At 40.8% G+C, this 15,514-nt stretch overlaps 1 protein-coding gene across 1 annotated transcript; it reads right to left on the bottom strand.

The window, feature by feature from the left end:
• Window positions 1-10,869: 10,869 nt before the first annotated feature.
• LOC308622742 (BCL2/adenovirus E1B 19 kDa protein-interacting protein 3-like) lies at window positions 10,870-12,226 on the bottom strand. The gene is given in 2 exon segments (XM_081244383.1): window positions 10,870-11,919; window positions 11,923-12,226. Coding segments are annotated over 2 exon segments (654 nt in total). The 5' UTR covers window positions 12,181-12,226; the 3' UTR covers window positions 10,870-11,523.
• Between the last annotated feature and the right edge of the window lie 3,288 nt (window positions 12,227-15,514).

Here is a 15,514-nt window from a genome sequence, read left to right as displayed (position 1 = left end):
GTCCACTCACCCAAGGCTCAGCAAAGCCAATCTACTGACTTCCTTGTGGTGAAGGAAAGTACAGTGTTCATTGCAGGGCGCCTAGCAAGGAAGTGGGAGACAAGCCTCAGACCCTCCTCAAATTGGTCTTTGAGTTAAAGTTATTTTTATTTTTTTGTTCATAACAATTGCTTTTATTTTTTATTATTTAAAAAAATTTTATTGGGGTATAGTTGATTTACAATGTTGCGTTAGTTTCAGGTGTACAGCAAAGTAAATCTGGGAGTTAGAGGTATTTTTAATGAGGAAGAACAGAGAGGCTGGGATTAATCATCATCTTGTGATATTTCTGTGCTTAATCATAGTTTCAGGAGTCAGGAGGTCTTTGGTTTATAATTCTCAGGCCAGGTGGTCCACAGCTTGGGGGTCTATTAGCTCATCTTGTTGGGAGAAACAACCTGAGTTTGTACATTAATGATGGTATCTACAACAGCAATTTTAGTACATTAAAGATGTTATCGACAACAGCAGTTTTAGTCATCTGATTCTGGTTGATTGGAGTTCAGTTAGCACAGGATTGAGGTCAGAGGGGAAAAGAAAGGGATTAAAGTTTTGGGTAGAGAGGCTGGTCATAAACTCAGTAAGGGAACTCAGTTTTAGGGGGACTCGGTTTCACAGTTACCCAATTTTCTGGGTTATAACTTGGACTAGAATAACCTGGTCCTTCAGTTTCCAGAAAAGCTCGTGGGAAAGAAAAGAAGACTGTGCTTTTATCACATATTAATTGGATTTATCTGTAATAATCTCATGCAGTTATTAAGGCATTTCTCTTCTCCCTGAAATGACAAAATGATAAGGAAGAAAGAGAGAGAGAAAGAGAGCTCCCCAGCTTTCCTTCTCTGTGCCTGTATCTCTCCCACTGGGTCCCTGTATCTCTCCCACTGGGTCTTACTCATTCCTGGATTAAGGTCTTGCCCTTGGGTTTTCAGGGCCAGTGGGAAACTGGTGAGGAGAAGGAGCCCTAGATGTAAAGGTGTTTCCACAACTAGAGAAAACTTTCTTTTAGGGAGTTCTCAGAAGAGTATATCAGGCCCCAGAACCCATTTCCCCCACTGTAGACACAGTGGTGGGCTGTGATGAATTGTGAGGGGGATTGCTGGTGCCCTGAAGTATACAAATACTTTAATTTTATCAGCAATTAGAGACTATAATATAGATGAAAGAGCAGTCTGTTGTTAGTACCTGAACTCTAATGGAGAGAGAAAGACGAGTTCTGACAGCTAATTCAGTTGAAACTGCTGCATTCCTCCATTTATTCTAACTCAACTGAGCCCCACTGGCAGCGAACACTACCCATTTTTTTAATCCAAAATTTTTAAAGGTGAGCTTAGTTACATTTATTATTCTTTCAACTGACAACTTTTTTGAGATAAGTCCCTGATTTCTTCATTTTTGTGATTATGAAATGCTTTAAAAATGCCATGACAAATAATTTGTGTGGGGAAAGCTGTTTGTCTAAATTGGGTTACACTCATGTGTTTGTGCTGTTCAAGTGAAAATCATCCAACGCATATAGTTCAGTAGAGAAACGTTGAGAACTGCTGCCTTAGAACAATCTACATAGTGACGTCTTTGATGCTCCCTATTGGTCTCTCTGGGTCCTGCCCTGATGGTGGCCAGCTCTTGGCACCTCCTTCCAAGGAGAGTTTCTGTTCAGGTGTCCCCTGACCCTGGCTGGGCTCCTACCACAGAGAGTCAGACCAGCCAGAAACACGGCACAACTTAGCCATGCTGGATTGTGCTGGATCCAGGAGCCTGGATTCTCTTGCTGTGACACCCTGGTTTATGGTTTGGCATCTGTGCTCTGATGTTTGTCTGCACCCCACAGCCCAGGATGCCCAGGAGCTGCTGTAGAAGCCTGCCTGCAGCTCCTCCCAGCACAGGTACTTCAAAAGAGGAGAACTCACTGTTCCAATTCTTTCGACTTTTCTTCTGTCCCTTATTTCCTGACGTTAACCTGTGTTAAATCCTAGACTTACACCCCAGAGGGCCTATAATTGCCCTGAAGCCAGGGCCTCCTTATTCTGTTTGCTTTAAACCCTTACTCTGTGTAATGTGATGTTGATGAGAAGTAAATGCATGAGCAGACATTAACACAAATTATTTAAAAATTAAAGTGAATTCCAAACAATGACATGAAAGCGCATTCTAATTCTGTCATTACAAGAAACTTTTCTAATAACTTTGCTTCTGACAGCCTTAAATATATTGGTCTCAAATATATCTTTTCTTACTTAACGTGTGCACTTTCTTTGCTCCCAGCCATTGTAATAGTTGGGGCCAAGGCTGGCAGCTCCCCAGGCTGCATCCACAGTGCCGCTCGCCCAGGGCTTGAAGAATCTGAAAGAACCGACACATAACTTCTCCCCACAGAGTGAAGATGACACATTTGCATGTCCACTCTGGACTTCAGGTCACCTAAGTAGAACCCCATGAAGAGGGTGAACATCCAGAAGATGGCTGGATAAAATTATCCATTTAATGATTCTGTAAAACTGACAAATATTGTCTTGGGCTTGGTGGTCCAACACGTGAGACTCAGTGTAACCAGAATGCTGGGCTTCCAACAATGCTCTAATGAGCCCCTACTCTGTGTTTCTGAATTCCTGATTTCTGTTCTTTTCATCCCCGAGCAGAAGTATGGTTGACCTCAGAAAACAACGTTTCTTCAACATATAAAGGATATTTTCCAGTTCAGAAGAAATTATGTTTTACATAAGTACAATATTATCTGGTTACATAATGGAACATTTGTGCTTGGCCTGTTCTCTTAAATTTTGCATTCCTCATAACAACTATTTGAGGTCTCGCCAACACCTCACCCCCACCCACCTTTCTCAAAGCAGATTCTTCTATTTTCTCAGAGTTGTTTATATAAGTATTTACAAATGTGCATATATTCACCTCCGACAAGAAGCCTTCAGGCAAAGGGCATGCCCTTGACTGGGAGTGAGAGCCTTCTCCTAACACATCAGAACTCACGGTCGGATGGGGAAGAAAGACAGGACAGGTAAATGAGCAGTGTGGTACAGAACAGAGTGCGGCAAGTACTGTTAGGGGGTCTTAAAAAAACAAGAGGAAAAAGTGCTTTTTGTCACTGAAGAAGGCAGCACCCAGAAGAGGGGACTTCCAGGCAACAGTGACGGGGGGAGGGAGACATCAGAAGAAATCCAATTCACACCTACGACCTTGTAGAATTTTGCAGAGGCTTCCTAGGCCAGTCTTCCAGTCCTCCAGCCACCACTATTTCTAACCAAAGAATGCCCCCAAACAGCCCTAACAAATGCTGGTCTGTTTGGACTCCTCCGTGTTGGGGCCTTCACTTCCTACTCAGGCAGCCTATGTATTTTTTCCTGCTCTGGTTCCCACAGATGTGCAGCCAGCCTCTCTGCAGTAGCAGTCAGTCTTGTCCTCTCACTGTATGACAGCCCTTCAAGTATCTGAGAACACATATAATATCTTCCATAAATCTTCTCTTCTCTCCGTTTCTTCAACTGCTCCCCTTGTGACAATACTTCCATGTCTTCACCATCTCAGCTGTCCTCTGAACTGGCTCCAGTTTGTCTGAGTAACTGTTCATAAGTAGAATCTAGAACTAAACCCCATGCCGCAGCTAAACTCTATGATGGGCTCAGCACACAATGGGGCTATGACCTTCCTTTTTCCAGATACCATGCAAACTTAAGACTTAACATCAACTATATTGGAAGCCACATATAATTGTTGCTTTCTACTGAACTTGCAACCAAATAAACACATGCCTGGCTGATAGAGAATGGCTCCCAGTCAACATGATGATCCATATTGGACCCTCATTCCACCTCTGACACATATCAGTGATCTCTGCTTCTCACACTGGCGTAGTCAGGCTCATCTCCCCACTGTTTGGCCAGGGTTATTAGATCAGGATACCTTTGCTATCCATGTCCCAGGCCTTAATAAAAAATATTGACCAGAACAAAAAAGAGCACAGAGCAAACCATTAAAGACCTGTTTTCTTTAAAACTCTACTTTCAAAGATAAGGACATAAGACAAATTGTCAGGCTGAGTACAGAAAACTTATTTTGAGCATGTCCTTTTTATGAGTTATGACCCTTATGATAGATAGTGTTCATGCAATCTTTCAAAACAATTTATTTTGATGTATACTTTCATTCAGCTGCAGTTTCAATTTTTATTGCAAGAGAATAAAAGAGATAGGGATCTGGCAATTGGGATTTTTGCTAAATGAATATTTATTAGGATAATCTCTAGCTCTCTTTCATTTGGAGCTTTCTTATTATGGTATTTTTTACAGTAAGCTTACATATAATAGAAACATAAATTCTTGATGGATTTTTGCATTTTGTTTCATAATGAGACAAGAGAATGATTTCTAAAAGTTTCCTTGAAAATGTGATTCTTTCCTCTCATAAGGAGGTATGTGAATAGAATTAGTTTACCAAACTAAAATTTTCCATAAGCTTAGGCACTGAAATATTTATTTTTCATTGAGGATGAATAGCTGACTTCCTAGACTATTCCAGTGCCTGAAGGAAAGTGATAGGATGGTCTGCCGCACATTCTTCAAGGGATCTTAGGCTTTCACCTGCTTAAGAACCATTTCATAGGAAGTGATGGCAATTTGCTGAGAACCACTCTGCATCCCTCTCTTCAGTAAATCATAGTCTTCTTACACCACTGTAACCAGAAGTTGAGACATGAAGGATAAACACGAGGAAGCAGGAAGAACACCTGCCAGTTCTGTGGCTCATGTTTGCCTGCTCTGTTCTCCAGGTTAGATCTATCCTGTCCATTCCAGATTTCTTGAGTCTCCCTAAGGCTTATGTTCCAGGGAAGAGCTTCTCTACTGAAGGGGCTTTTTCCTCTCCTTCTCCCTCTACTGCAGGGAATGCTGGAGGCCTCCTTTTACCTTTCTCTAGAAATTTCCTAGGAAAGAGTCTGCCCAAGTGTTCTTTCCTGGTTAAGTGGTTTCAGGAAAGTGGAAGCCGGTTATTATGTGTACTCAACTTCCCAGGTCACAAAATCCTGCCCCTTTCTCTGTCACTAATTTTTGACAATGTCCTCAGTCCTCCAAGTAAGGCTCCCAAAGGCTATAAACTTTGGGAAAAGAGTAAAAGTGGCTGATGGAAATCCCACCACGGAAAGCACAGTCATCCCCTGGTTTCCAGCAGGAGGACAGCCCAGGTGCCGTTTCTACCTCTGAGGATGGTGCTCACCTACCTGCAGTGGAATCCTGGCTTGGTAGCATCACTCTGAGAGCAAGAAAGCTCAGGAATGACTTGGATCCAGTGCCAAGCATGTGAGCCTCTCACAGATGAAGTGCTAGGCTCTCTACATTGTGTACTGAACTGTCCTGCCTAGGATTACTGAGAGTTGAGATCTATAAACGAAGAGAGGCAAGGAGTCCACCATCCTGGTAAGTTTGTCCTTCTGTACCCTCTGAGACGACTGCATAATTTGCCCTCCAAAGTGGTGGCCACTTTGCACAAAGTACCAGTTTTTAAAAATCATTCTCATTATTTTTAATAGGTGCATAGTTCTCCATTGTGTGGATGTACCATAGATTATTCAGACACTTTCTCGTTTATAGGGATTTAGATTATTTACAATATTTTTGCAATCACAAACAAAGCTGCAAAGAATAACTTTGTGCATATGTATTTTCCTACTGCTTGAGGTGTAACTTCATGGAAAACTCTTAGAAGTGAGAAGCCTGAGTCGCAATATAAATGCATGTGTAATTTTGCTAGAAACTGCCAAATTCCCTTCCTTGAGGGCTGTAACAGTTTACATTTACATCATCAGCATAGGAGAGTGCTTGTTTCCCCATAGCCTGGCCAATAGAATTTGTTGTAAATGTTTTTAATGTTTGTCACACTGGTTGGTGAGAAGTGGTATGTAAGTGTTCATTTCTCTTATGTATGTGAAAAAAGTTGAATATACTTTCATATGTTTTTTTTTACAACTTTATTGGAGTATAATTGCTTCACAATGGTGTATTAGTTTCTGCTTTATAACAAAGTGAATCAGTTATACATATACATCTGTTCCCATATCCCTTCCCTCTTGCGTCTCCCTCCCTCCCACCCTCCCTATCCCACCCCTCCAGGCGGTCACAAAGCACCAAGCTGATCTCCCTGTGCTATGCGGCTGCTTCCCACTAGCTATCTACCTTACGTTTGGTAGTGTATATATGTCCATGCCTCTCTCTCGCTTTGTCACAGCTTACCCTTCCCCCTCCCCATATCCTCAAGTCCATTCTCTAGTAGATCTGTGTCTTTATTCCTGTCTTACCCCTATGTTCTTCATGACATTATTTTTTCTTAAATTCCATATATATGTGTCAGCATACAGTATTTGTCTTTCTCTTTCTGACTTACTTCACTCTGTATGACAGACTCTAGGTCCATCCACCTCACTACAAACAACTCAGTTTCGTTTCTTTTTATGGCTGAGTAATATTCCATTGTATATATGTGCCACATCTTCTTTATCCATTCATCCGATGATGGACACTTAGGTTGTTTCCATCTCCGGGCTATTGTAAATAGGGCTGCTATGAACATTTTGGTACATGACTCTTTTTGAATTATGGTTTTCTCAGGGTATATGCCCAGGAGAGGGATTGCTGGGTCATATGGTAGTTCTATTTGTAGTTTTTTAAGGAACTTCCATACTGTTCTCCGTAGTGGCTGTACCAATTCACATTCCCACCAGCAGTGCAAGGGTGTTCCCTTTTCTCCACACCCTCTCCAGCATTTATTGTTTCTAGAATTTTTGATGATGGCCATCCTGACTGGTGTGAGATGATATCTCATTGTAGTTTTGATTTGCATTTCTCTAATGATTAATGATGTTGAGCATTCTTTCATGTGTTTGTTGGCAATCTGTATATCTTCTGTGGAGAAATGTCTATTTAGGTCTTCTGCCCATTTTTTGGATTGGGTTGTTTGTTTTTCTGTTATTGAGCTGCATGAGCTGCTTATAAATTTTGGAGATTAATCCTTTGTCAGTTGCTTCACTTGCAAATATTTTCTCCCATTCTGAGGGTTGTCTTTTGGTCTTGTTTATGGTTTCCTTTGCTGTGCAGAAGCTTTGAAGTTCCATTAGGTCCCATTTGTTTATTTTTGTTTTTATTTCCATTTCTCTAGGAGGTGGGTCAAAAAGGATCTTGCTGTGATTTATGTCATAGAGTGTTCTGCCTATGTTTTCCTCTAAGAGCTTGATAGTGTCTGGCTTTACATTTAGGTTTTTAATCCATTTTGAGCTTATTTTTGTGTATGGTGTTAGGGAGTGATCTAATCTCATACTTTTACATGTACCTGTCCAGTTTTCCCAGCACCACTTATTGAAGAGGCTATACTTTCTCCACTGTACATTCCTGCCTCCTTTATCAAAGAGGGTTTATCTCTGGGCTTTCTATCCTGTTCCCTTGATCTATCTTCCTGTTTCTGTGCCAGTACCATACTGTCTTGATCACTGTAGCTTTGTAGTATAGTCCGAAGTCAGGGAGCTTGATTCCTCCAGCTCCATTTTTCGTTCTCAAGATTGCTTTGCCTATTCAGGGTCTTTTGTGTTTCCATACAAATTGTGAAATTTTTTTTCTAGTTCTGTGAAAAATGCCAGTGGTAGTTTGATAGGGATTGCATTGAATCTGTAGACTGCTTTGGGTAGTATAGTCATTTTCACAGTGTTGACTCTTCCAGTGCAAGAACATGGTATATCTCTCCATCTATTTGTATCATCTTTAATTTCTTTCATCAGTGTCTTATAATTTTCTGCAGACAGGTCTTTTGTCTCCTTAGGTAGGTTTATTCCTAGATATTTTATTCTTTTTGTTGCGATGGTAAATGGGAGTGTTTTCTTGATTTCATTTTCAGATTTTTCATCATTAGTGTACAGGAATGCCAGAGATTTCTGTGCATTAATTTTGTATCCTGCTACTTTACCAAATTCATTGATTAGCTCTAGTAGTTTTCTGGTAGCATCTTTAGGATTCTCTATGTATAGTATCATGTCATCTGCAAACAGTGACCGCTTACTTCTTCTTTTCCGATTTGGATTCCTTTTATTTCTTTTTCTTCTCTGATTGCTGTGGCTAAAACTTCCAAAACTATGTTGAATAAGAGTGGTGAGAGTGGGCAACCTTGTCTTGTTTCTGATCTTAGTGGAAATGCTTTCAGTTTTTCACCATTGAGGATGATGTTGGCTGTGGGTTTGTCATATATGGCCTTTATTACATTGAGGAAAGTTCCCTCTATGCCTACTTTCTGCAGGGTTTTTATCATAAATGGGTGTTGAATTTTGTCAAAAGCTTTCTCTGCATCTATTGAGATGATCATATGGTTTTTCTCCTTCAATTTGTTAATATGGTGTTGATTGATTTGTGTATTCTGAAGAATCCTTGCATCCCTGGAATAAACCCCACTTGATCATGGTGTATGATCCTTTTAACGTGCTGCTGGATTCTGTTTTAGTATTTTGTTGAGGATTTTTGCATCTATGTTCATCAGTGATATTGGCCTGTAGTTTTCTTTCTTTGTGACATCCTTGTCTGACTTTGGTATCAAGGTGATGGTGGCCTCGTAGAATGAGTTTGGGAGTGTTCCTCCTTTTGCTATATTTTGGAAGAGCTTGAGAAGGATAGGTGTTAGCTCTTCTCTAAATGCTTGATAGAATTCGCCTGTGAAGCCATCTGGTGTGGGCTTTTGTTTGTTGGAAGATTTTTAATCACAGTCTCAATTGCAGTGCTTGTGATTGGTCTGTTCATATTTTCTATTTCTTCCTGATTCAGTCTTGGCAGGTTGTGCATTTCTAAGAATTGGTCCATTTCTTCCAGGTTGTCCATTTTATTGGCATAGAGTTGCTTGTAGTAATCTCTCATGATCTTTTGTATTTCTGCAGTGTCAGTTGTTACTTCTCCTTTTTCATTTCTAATTCTATTGATTTGAGTCTTCTCCCTTTTTTTCTTGATGAGTCTGGCTAATGGTTTATCAATTTTGTTTATCTTCTCAAAGAACCAGCTTTTAGTTTTATTGATCTTTGCTATCGTTTCCTTCATTTCTTTTTCATTTATTTCTGATCTGATTTTTATGATTTCTTTCCTTCTGGTAACTTTGGGTTTTTTTTTTCTTCTTTCTCTAATTGCTTTAGGTGCAAGGTCAGGTTGTTCATTCGAGATGTTTCCTGTTTCTTAAGGTGGGATTGTATTGCTATAAACTTCCCCCTTAGAACTGCTTTTGCTGCATCCCATAGGTTTTGGGTCATCGTGTCTCCATTGTCATTTGTTTCTAGGTATTTTTTTATTTCCTCTTTGATTTCTTCAGTGATCACTTCGTTATTAAGTAGTGTATTGTTTAGCCTCCATGTGTTTGTATTTTTTACAGATCTTTTCCTGTAATTGATATCTAGTCTCATAGCGTTGTTGTCGGAAAAGATACTTGATACAATTTCAATTTTCTTAAATTTACCAAGGCTTGATTTGTGACCCAAGATATGATCTATCCTGGAGAATGTTCCATGGGCACTTGAGAAAAATGTGTATTCTGTTGATTTTGGATGGAATGTCCTATAAATATCAATTAAGTCCATCTTGTTTAATGTATCATTTAAAGCTTGTGTTTCCTTATTTATTTTCATTTTGGATGACCTGTCCATTGGTGAATGTGGGGTGTTAAAGTCCCCTACTATGAGTGTGTTACTGTCGATTTCCCCTTTTATGGTTGTTAGTATTTGCCTTATGTACTGAGGTGCTCCTATGTTGGGTGCATAAATATTTACAATTATTATATCTTCTTCTTGGATCGATCCCTTGATCATTATGTAGTGTCCTTCTTTATCTCTTCCAATAGTCTTTATTTTAAAGTCTATTTTGTCTGATATGAGAATTGCTACTCCAGCTTTCTTTTGGTTTACATTTGCATGGAATATCTTTTTCCATCCCCTTACTTTCAGTCTGTATGTGTCTCTAGGTCTGATGTGGGTCTCTTGTAGACAGCATATATATCGGTCTTGTTTTTGTATCCATTCAGCCAATCTGTGTCTTTTGGTGGGAGCATTTAGTCCATTTACATTTAAGGTAATTATCGATATGTATGTTCCTATTCCCATTTCCTTAATTGCTTTGGGTTCGTTATTGTAGGTCTTTTCCTTCTGTTGTGTTTCTTGACTAGAGAAGTTCCTTTAGCATTTGTTGTAAAGCTGGTTTGGTGGTGCTGAACTCTCTCAGCTTTTGCTTGTCTGTAAATATTTTAATTTCTCCATCAAATCTGAATGAAATCCTTGCTGGGTAGAGTAATGTTGGTTGCAGGTTTTTCTCCTTCATCACTTTAAATATGTCCTGCCAGTCCCTTCTGGCTTGCAGAGTTTCTGCTGAAAGATCAGCTATTAACCTTATGGGGATTCCCTTGTGTGTTATTTGTTGTTTTTGCCTTGCTGCTTTTAATATGTTTTCTTTGTATTTAATTTTTGATAGTTTGATTAATATGTGTCTTGGCGTATTTCTCCTTGGATTTATTCTATATGGGACTCTCTGTGCCTCCTGGACTTGATTAACTATTTCCTTTCCCATATTAGGGAAGTTTTCAACTATAATCTCTTCAAATATTTTCTCAGTCCCTTTCTTTTTCTCTTCTTCTTCTGGAACCCCTATAATTCGAATGTTTGTGCATTTAATGTTGTCTCAGAGATCTCTGAGACTGTCTTCAGTTCTTTTCATTCTTTTTTCTTTATTCTGCTCTGCAGTAGTTATTTCCACTATTTTATCTTCCACGTCACTTATCCCTTCTTCTGCCTCAGTTATTCTGCTATTGATCCCATCCAGAGTATTGTTAATTTCATATATTGTGTTGTTCATCGTTGCTTGTTTCATCTTTAGTCCTTCTAGGTCCTCTTTATTTATTTATTTATTTATTTTGGTTTAAAATAATTTTTTATTGCCCAGGATATTTTTTTCTTGTGTCCTATTTTGTTTGTTTTTGTTTTATCTTTTAATAACTATAAATTCAAGCTTAGGGAAGCTTGCCTTTGTCTTGAAAAAAAAAACAACAAAGCTTTTATATCATTTGCTAACCTGGTCTTGCTTTAAGAGAAAGATGGGAGTTATCTTGCAAGAGTAAAATTTATACCATGAATGATGCAGGTCTAAGTCTGGTGGTACTAAAAGGAGACAACAGCATTGTTGACAAAATTATAATCTGCTGGTGGCATTTGCAGAAAAGAAGCCCTTGCAAATTTCTAAACAACAGTAAACTCTGTTAGGAAATTCTAAAGTGTTTTACAGGCCAAAAAGGGAATGAGGTTAGTAAAATGGCTCAACAGAGTTTGAATAAAATATTGGATTTGAGAGTTACTGGAACTTGGATATGTAAAAATAGGGTGTAGGTTGGGTCATGCTTACAATGGTCTCAAGTTCAAATAAACTACTGTGACAATACACCACTTCACAAGTCACACGCTTTCCCAGGGGCTCTTCTTTTCCCTCAGTAGGTGCTGGCAGAAGGTGTGCTGAGTCGTTTTCCAATGTAGATGCCTAGCCCCAAAGCCAAAACATGGGAAAGGAAGAGAGATGGAATGAACACCTTAAGAAATTCTGCAGAGAAAATCCCCCCTTTCTTCATGGCTCCACTTTTTCTCATGCTTAAGGAAACGGAACGTTTAGGGTGTCTGAAGTGGAACTCCTTAGGTGGAATGTTTTCAGGTCTACTGGACCAGTCGGACACCCAGTCTACACTTTTCTTCAAAGCATCCTCTTCTTTCTCTCCTTCTGCAACTTCTTCTTCTGACTGAGAGCTATGGTCCCTGCTGGTGTGCATTTCCACATCAAACATGATCTGCCCATCTTCTTGTGGGGAAGGGCTGTCGCAGTGAGAACTGCCTCATGAACTGCTCTGTCCGGATTCATGTTGTGCATCCAAAAGAATCTTCTCCATGTCTCCATTGTGGATAGAGGAGGAGGAGGGTACATGCTCTAGACCCCCGTTTTTCCCGTTGCCATTATCACTGCCATTGCTGCTGTCCATGGGGAGCTCCACCCAGGAACTGTTGAGGCCTGCTGGTGGGGGCAGAGACTGTTCACCTTCCTCCCAGTTGTTGTTGTTGTGCGGGGGCGGTGGCTGCTCTACTAAGTGAGACGACATTGTCGGGCGGCTGGAAGAGCTGAGACCGCAGCAGGACCGTCTCTGGTTCTTGGGCAGCAACGCTTCTAGGTCCTTTTTAAATGTTTCTTGCATTTTGTCTATTCTATTTCCAAGATTTTGGATCATCTTTACTATCATTATTCTGAATTCTTTTTCAGACTGCCTAGTTCCTCTTCATTTGTTAGGTCTGGTGGGTTTTTATCTTGCTCCTTCACCTGTTTTGTGCTTTTCTGTCTTCTCATTTTGCTTATCTTACTGTGTTTGGGGTCTCCTTTTTGCAGGCTGCAGGTTCGTAGTTCCCGTTGTTTTTGGTGTCCGTCCCCAGTGGCTAATGTTGGTTCAGTGGGTTGTGTAGGCTTCCTGGTGGAGGGGACTAGTGCCTGTGTTCTGGTGGATGAAGCTGGATCTTGTCTTTCTGGTGGGCAGGTCTACATGTGGTGGTGTGTTTTGGGGTGTCTGTGGACTTATTATGATTTTAGGCAGCCTCTCTGCTAATGGGTGGGGTTGTGTTACTATGTTGCTAGTTGTTTGGCATAGGGTGTCCAGCACTGTAGCTTGCTGGTCATTGAGTGAAGCTGGGTGCTGGTGTTGAGATGGAGATCTCTGGGGGATTTTCGCCATTTGATATTATGTGGAGCTGGGAGGTCTCTTGTGGACCAGTGTCCTGAAGTTGGCTCTCCCACCTCAGAGGCACAGCACTGACTCCTGGGTGCAGCACCAAGAGCCTTTCATCCACATGGCTCAGAATAAAAGGGAGAAAAAGTAGAAAGAAAGAATTAGTAGAAGTAGAAAGAAAGAAAGAAAGAAAGAAAGAAAGGAGGGAGGGAGGGAGGAAGGAGGGAAGGAAGGACAAAAAGAAAGAAAGAAGATAAAGTTAAATAAAATAAAGTATGATAAAATATAATAAAGTTATTAAAATAAAAATTATTAAGAAAAAACAAACAAACAAACAAAAATGGGCAGATAGAACCCTGGGACAAATTGTGGAAGCAAAGCTATACAGACAAAATCTCACATAGAAGCATACACATACACACTCACAAAAAGAGGAAAAGGGGAAAAAATCATAAATCTTGCTCTCAAAGTCCACCTCCTCAATTTGGGATGATTCGTTGTCTATTCGTGTATTCCATAGATGCAGGGTACATCAAGTTGATTGTGGAGCTTTAATCCGCTGCTTCTGAGGCTGCTGGGAGAGATTTCCCTTTCTCTTCTTTGTTCTCACAGCTCCCGGGTCTCAGCTTTGGATTTGGCCCCGGCTTTGCGTGTAGGTCGCCGGAGGGCGTCTGTTCTTCGCTCAGACAGGACGCAGTTAAAGGAGCAGCTGCTTAGGGTACTCTGGCTCACTCAGGCCGCGAGGAGGGAGGGGCACGGAGGGCGGGGCGAGCCTGCGACGGCAGAGGCCGGCGTGACGTTGCACCAGCCCGAGGCGCGCCGTGCGTTCTCTTGAGGAAGTCGTCCCTGGATCCCCGGACCCCGGCAGTGGCGGGCTGCACAGGCTCCCCGGAAGGGGGGCGTGGACAATGACCTGCGCTCGCACACAGGCCTCTTGGCGGCGGCAGCAGCAGCTCCAGCGTCCCACGCCCGTCTCTGAGGTCCGCGCTTTTAGCCGCGGCTCGCGCCCGTCTCTGTGGCTCCTTTAAGCAGCGCTCTTAATCTCCTCCCCTTACGCACCAGGAAACAAAGAGGGAAGAAAAAGTCTCTTGCCTCTTTGGCAGGTCCAGACTTTTCCCTGGACTCCCTCCTGGCCAGCCGTGTCGCACTAACCCCTTCAAGCTGTGTTCACGCCGCCAACCCAGTCCTCTCCCTGCGCTCCGACCGAAGCCCGAGCCTCAGCTCCCAGCCCCGCCTGCCCCGGCGGCTGAGCAGACAAGCCTCTCGGGCTGGTGAGTGCTGGTCGGCACCGATCCTCTGTGTGGGAATCTCTCCGCTTTGCCCTACCCAGGTACGTGGGGAGTTTTTTGCCTTTTGGGAGGTCTGGGGTCTTCTGCCAGCGTTCAGTAGGTGTTCTGTAGGAGTTGTTCCACGTGTAGATGTATTTCTGGTGTATCTGTGGGGAGGAAGGTGATCTCTGCGTCTTACTCTTCCGCCATCTTCCCCGGAAGTCCCTCATATGTTTTAAGAGTCATTTTTAGATCTTTTATTTGTGAATTTTCTGTTCAGGTCATTTACCTATTTTTTCTACCAGAATTTTAGTCTTTTTCTTTCATTTTTAAAGAGTTCTTTGTATATTAGGGATATTAAATTTTTACTTACAATATATGTTGCAAGTATTTTCTACAAGTGTGCAATTTGTCTTTTGGCTTTGCTATATATACATATATATATGCCGTGCAGAAGGTTTTAAAATTTATTAAAATTTTAAAAGAACTTAGGAATTTTTTTCTTTTATTTTGAGTCTTAGACTGCCTATACCTACATCTAGGTTATGGAAGATTTTACTCATGAACATTGTTACGGACTGAATGTTTGTTCCCCCCCCAAATTCATATGTTGAAGCCTGACCTCTAGTGTGACCTCTAAGGAAGTAATTAAGCTTAGATGAGGTCATAAGGATAGCCCTGATCCCATAGGATTACTATCCTTATGAGAAGATACACCAGAGAGACTGCTCTGTCTGACATGTGAGGACACAGACAGAAGGCAATCATCTTTAATCTAGAAATAGAGCTTTCATCAGAAACTGAATTAGCTGGGACTTTGATCTTGGACTTTCTAGTCTCCAGAGTGTGAGAAAATAAATTTCTGTTGTTAGAGCCACCCTGTCTATAGTATTTTGTTATGGTAGCCTGAGCAGGTGAATACAAACATGGTATATGTCTCCATTTATTCTAATCTTTCTTAGTTTCACTCAATAATGTTTTGTAGCTTTGAATCTAGAGGTCATACATATATTTGTTGGATTTATTCTTGACTACTTGGTGTTTTATGATGCTATTCTACATGGACTCTTTTTAAAAACATATTTTCTGTTTGTTTGTTGCTGGCATATAGCAATACAATCATTGTTTGCAAATTGACTTTGATTTCAGCAACCTTGATAAATTCATGTTTCAAATCTAAAACTAATATTGCCTATTCCTTTGGATTTTCTGTGTATACAATCTTGTCACTTGTAAATAATGACAGTTTTATATTTTTCCTCATATATATTTATTTCTTATCTTATTATCCTGAGTAGGGACTCCTGTAAAACGTTGAATATAAGAGTGATACGCATCTTCACAAAAATTAACTCAAAACGGAACATAGACCTAAATGTAAAATGAAAAACTATAAAAATAGTAGAAGATAACATAGGAGAAAACCTAGATCACTTTGAGTACAGCGTGTC

Source organism: Mesoplodon bidens (genome assembly GCF_964165515.1).
Source record: "Mesoplodon bidens genome assembly, chromosome: 9".
In the NCBI taxonomy this organism is placed as follows: domain Eukaryota; kingdom Metazoa; phylum Chordata; class Mammalia; order Artiodactyla; family Ziphiidae; genus Mesoplodon; species Mesoplodon bidens.
The sequence above is the reverse complement of the archived record's forward strand: the minus strand, read 5'-3'. Positions and strand labels throughout refer to the sequence as shown.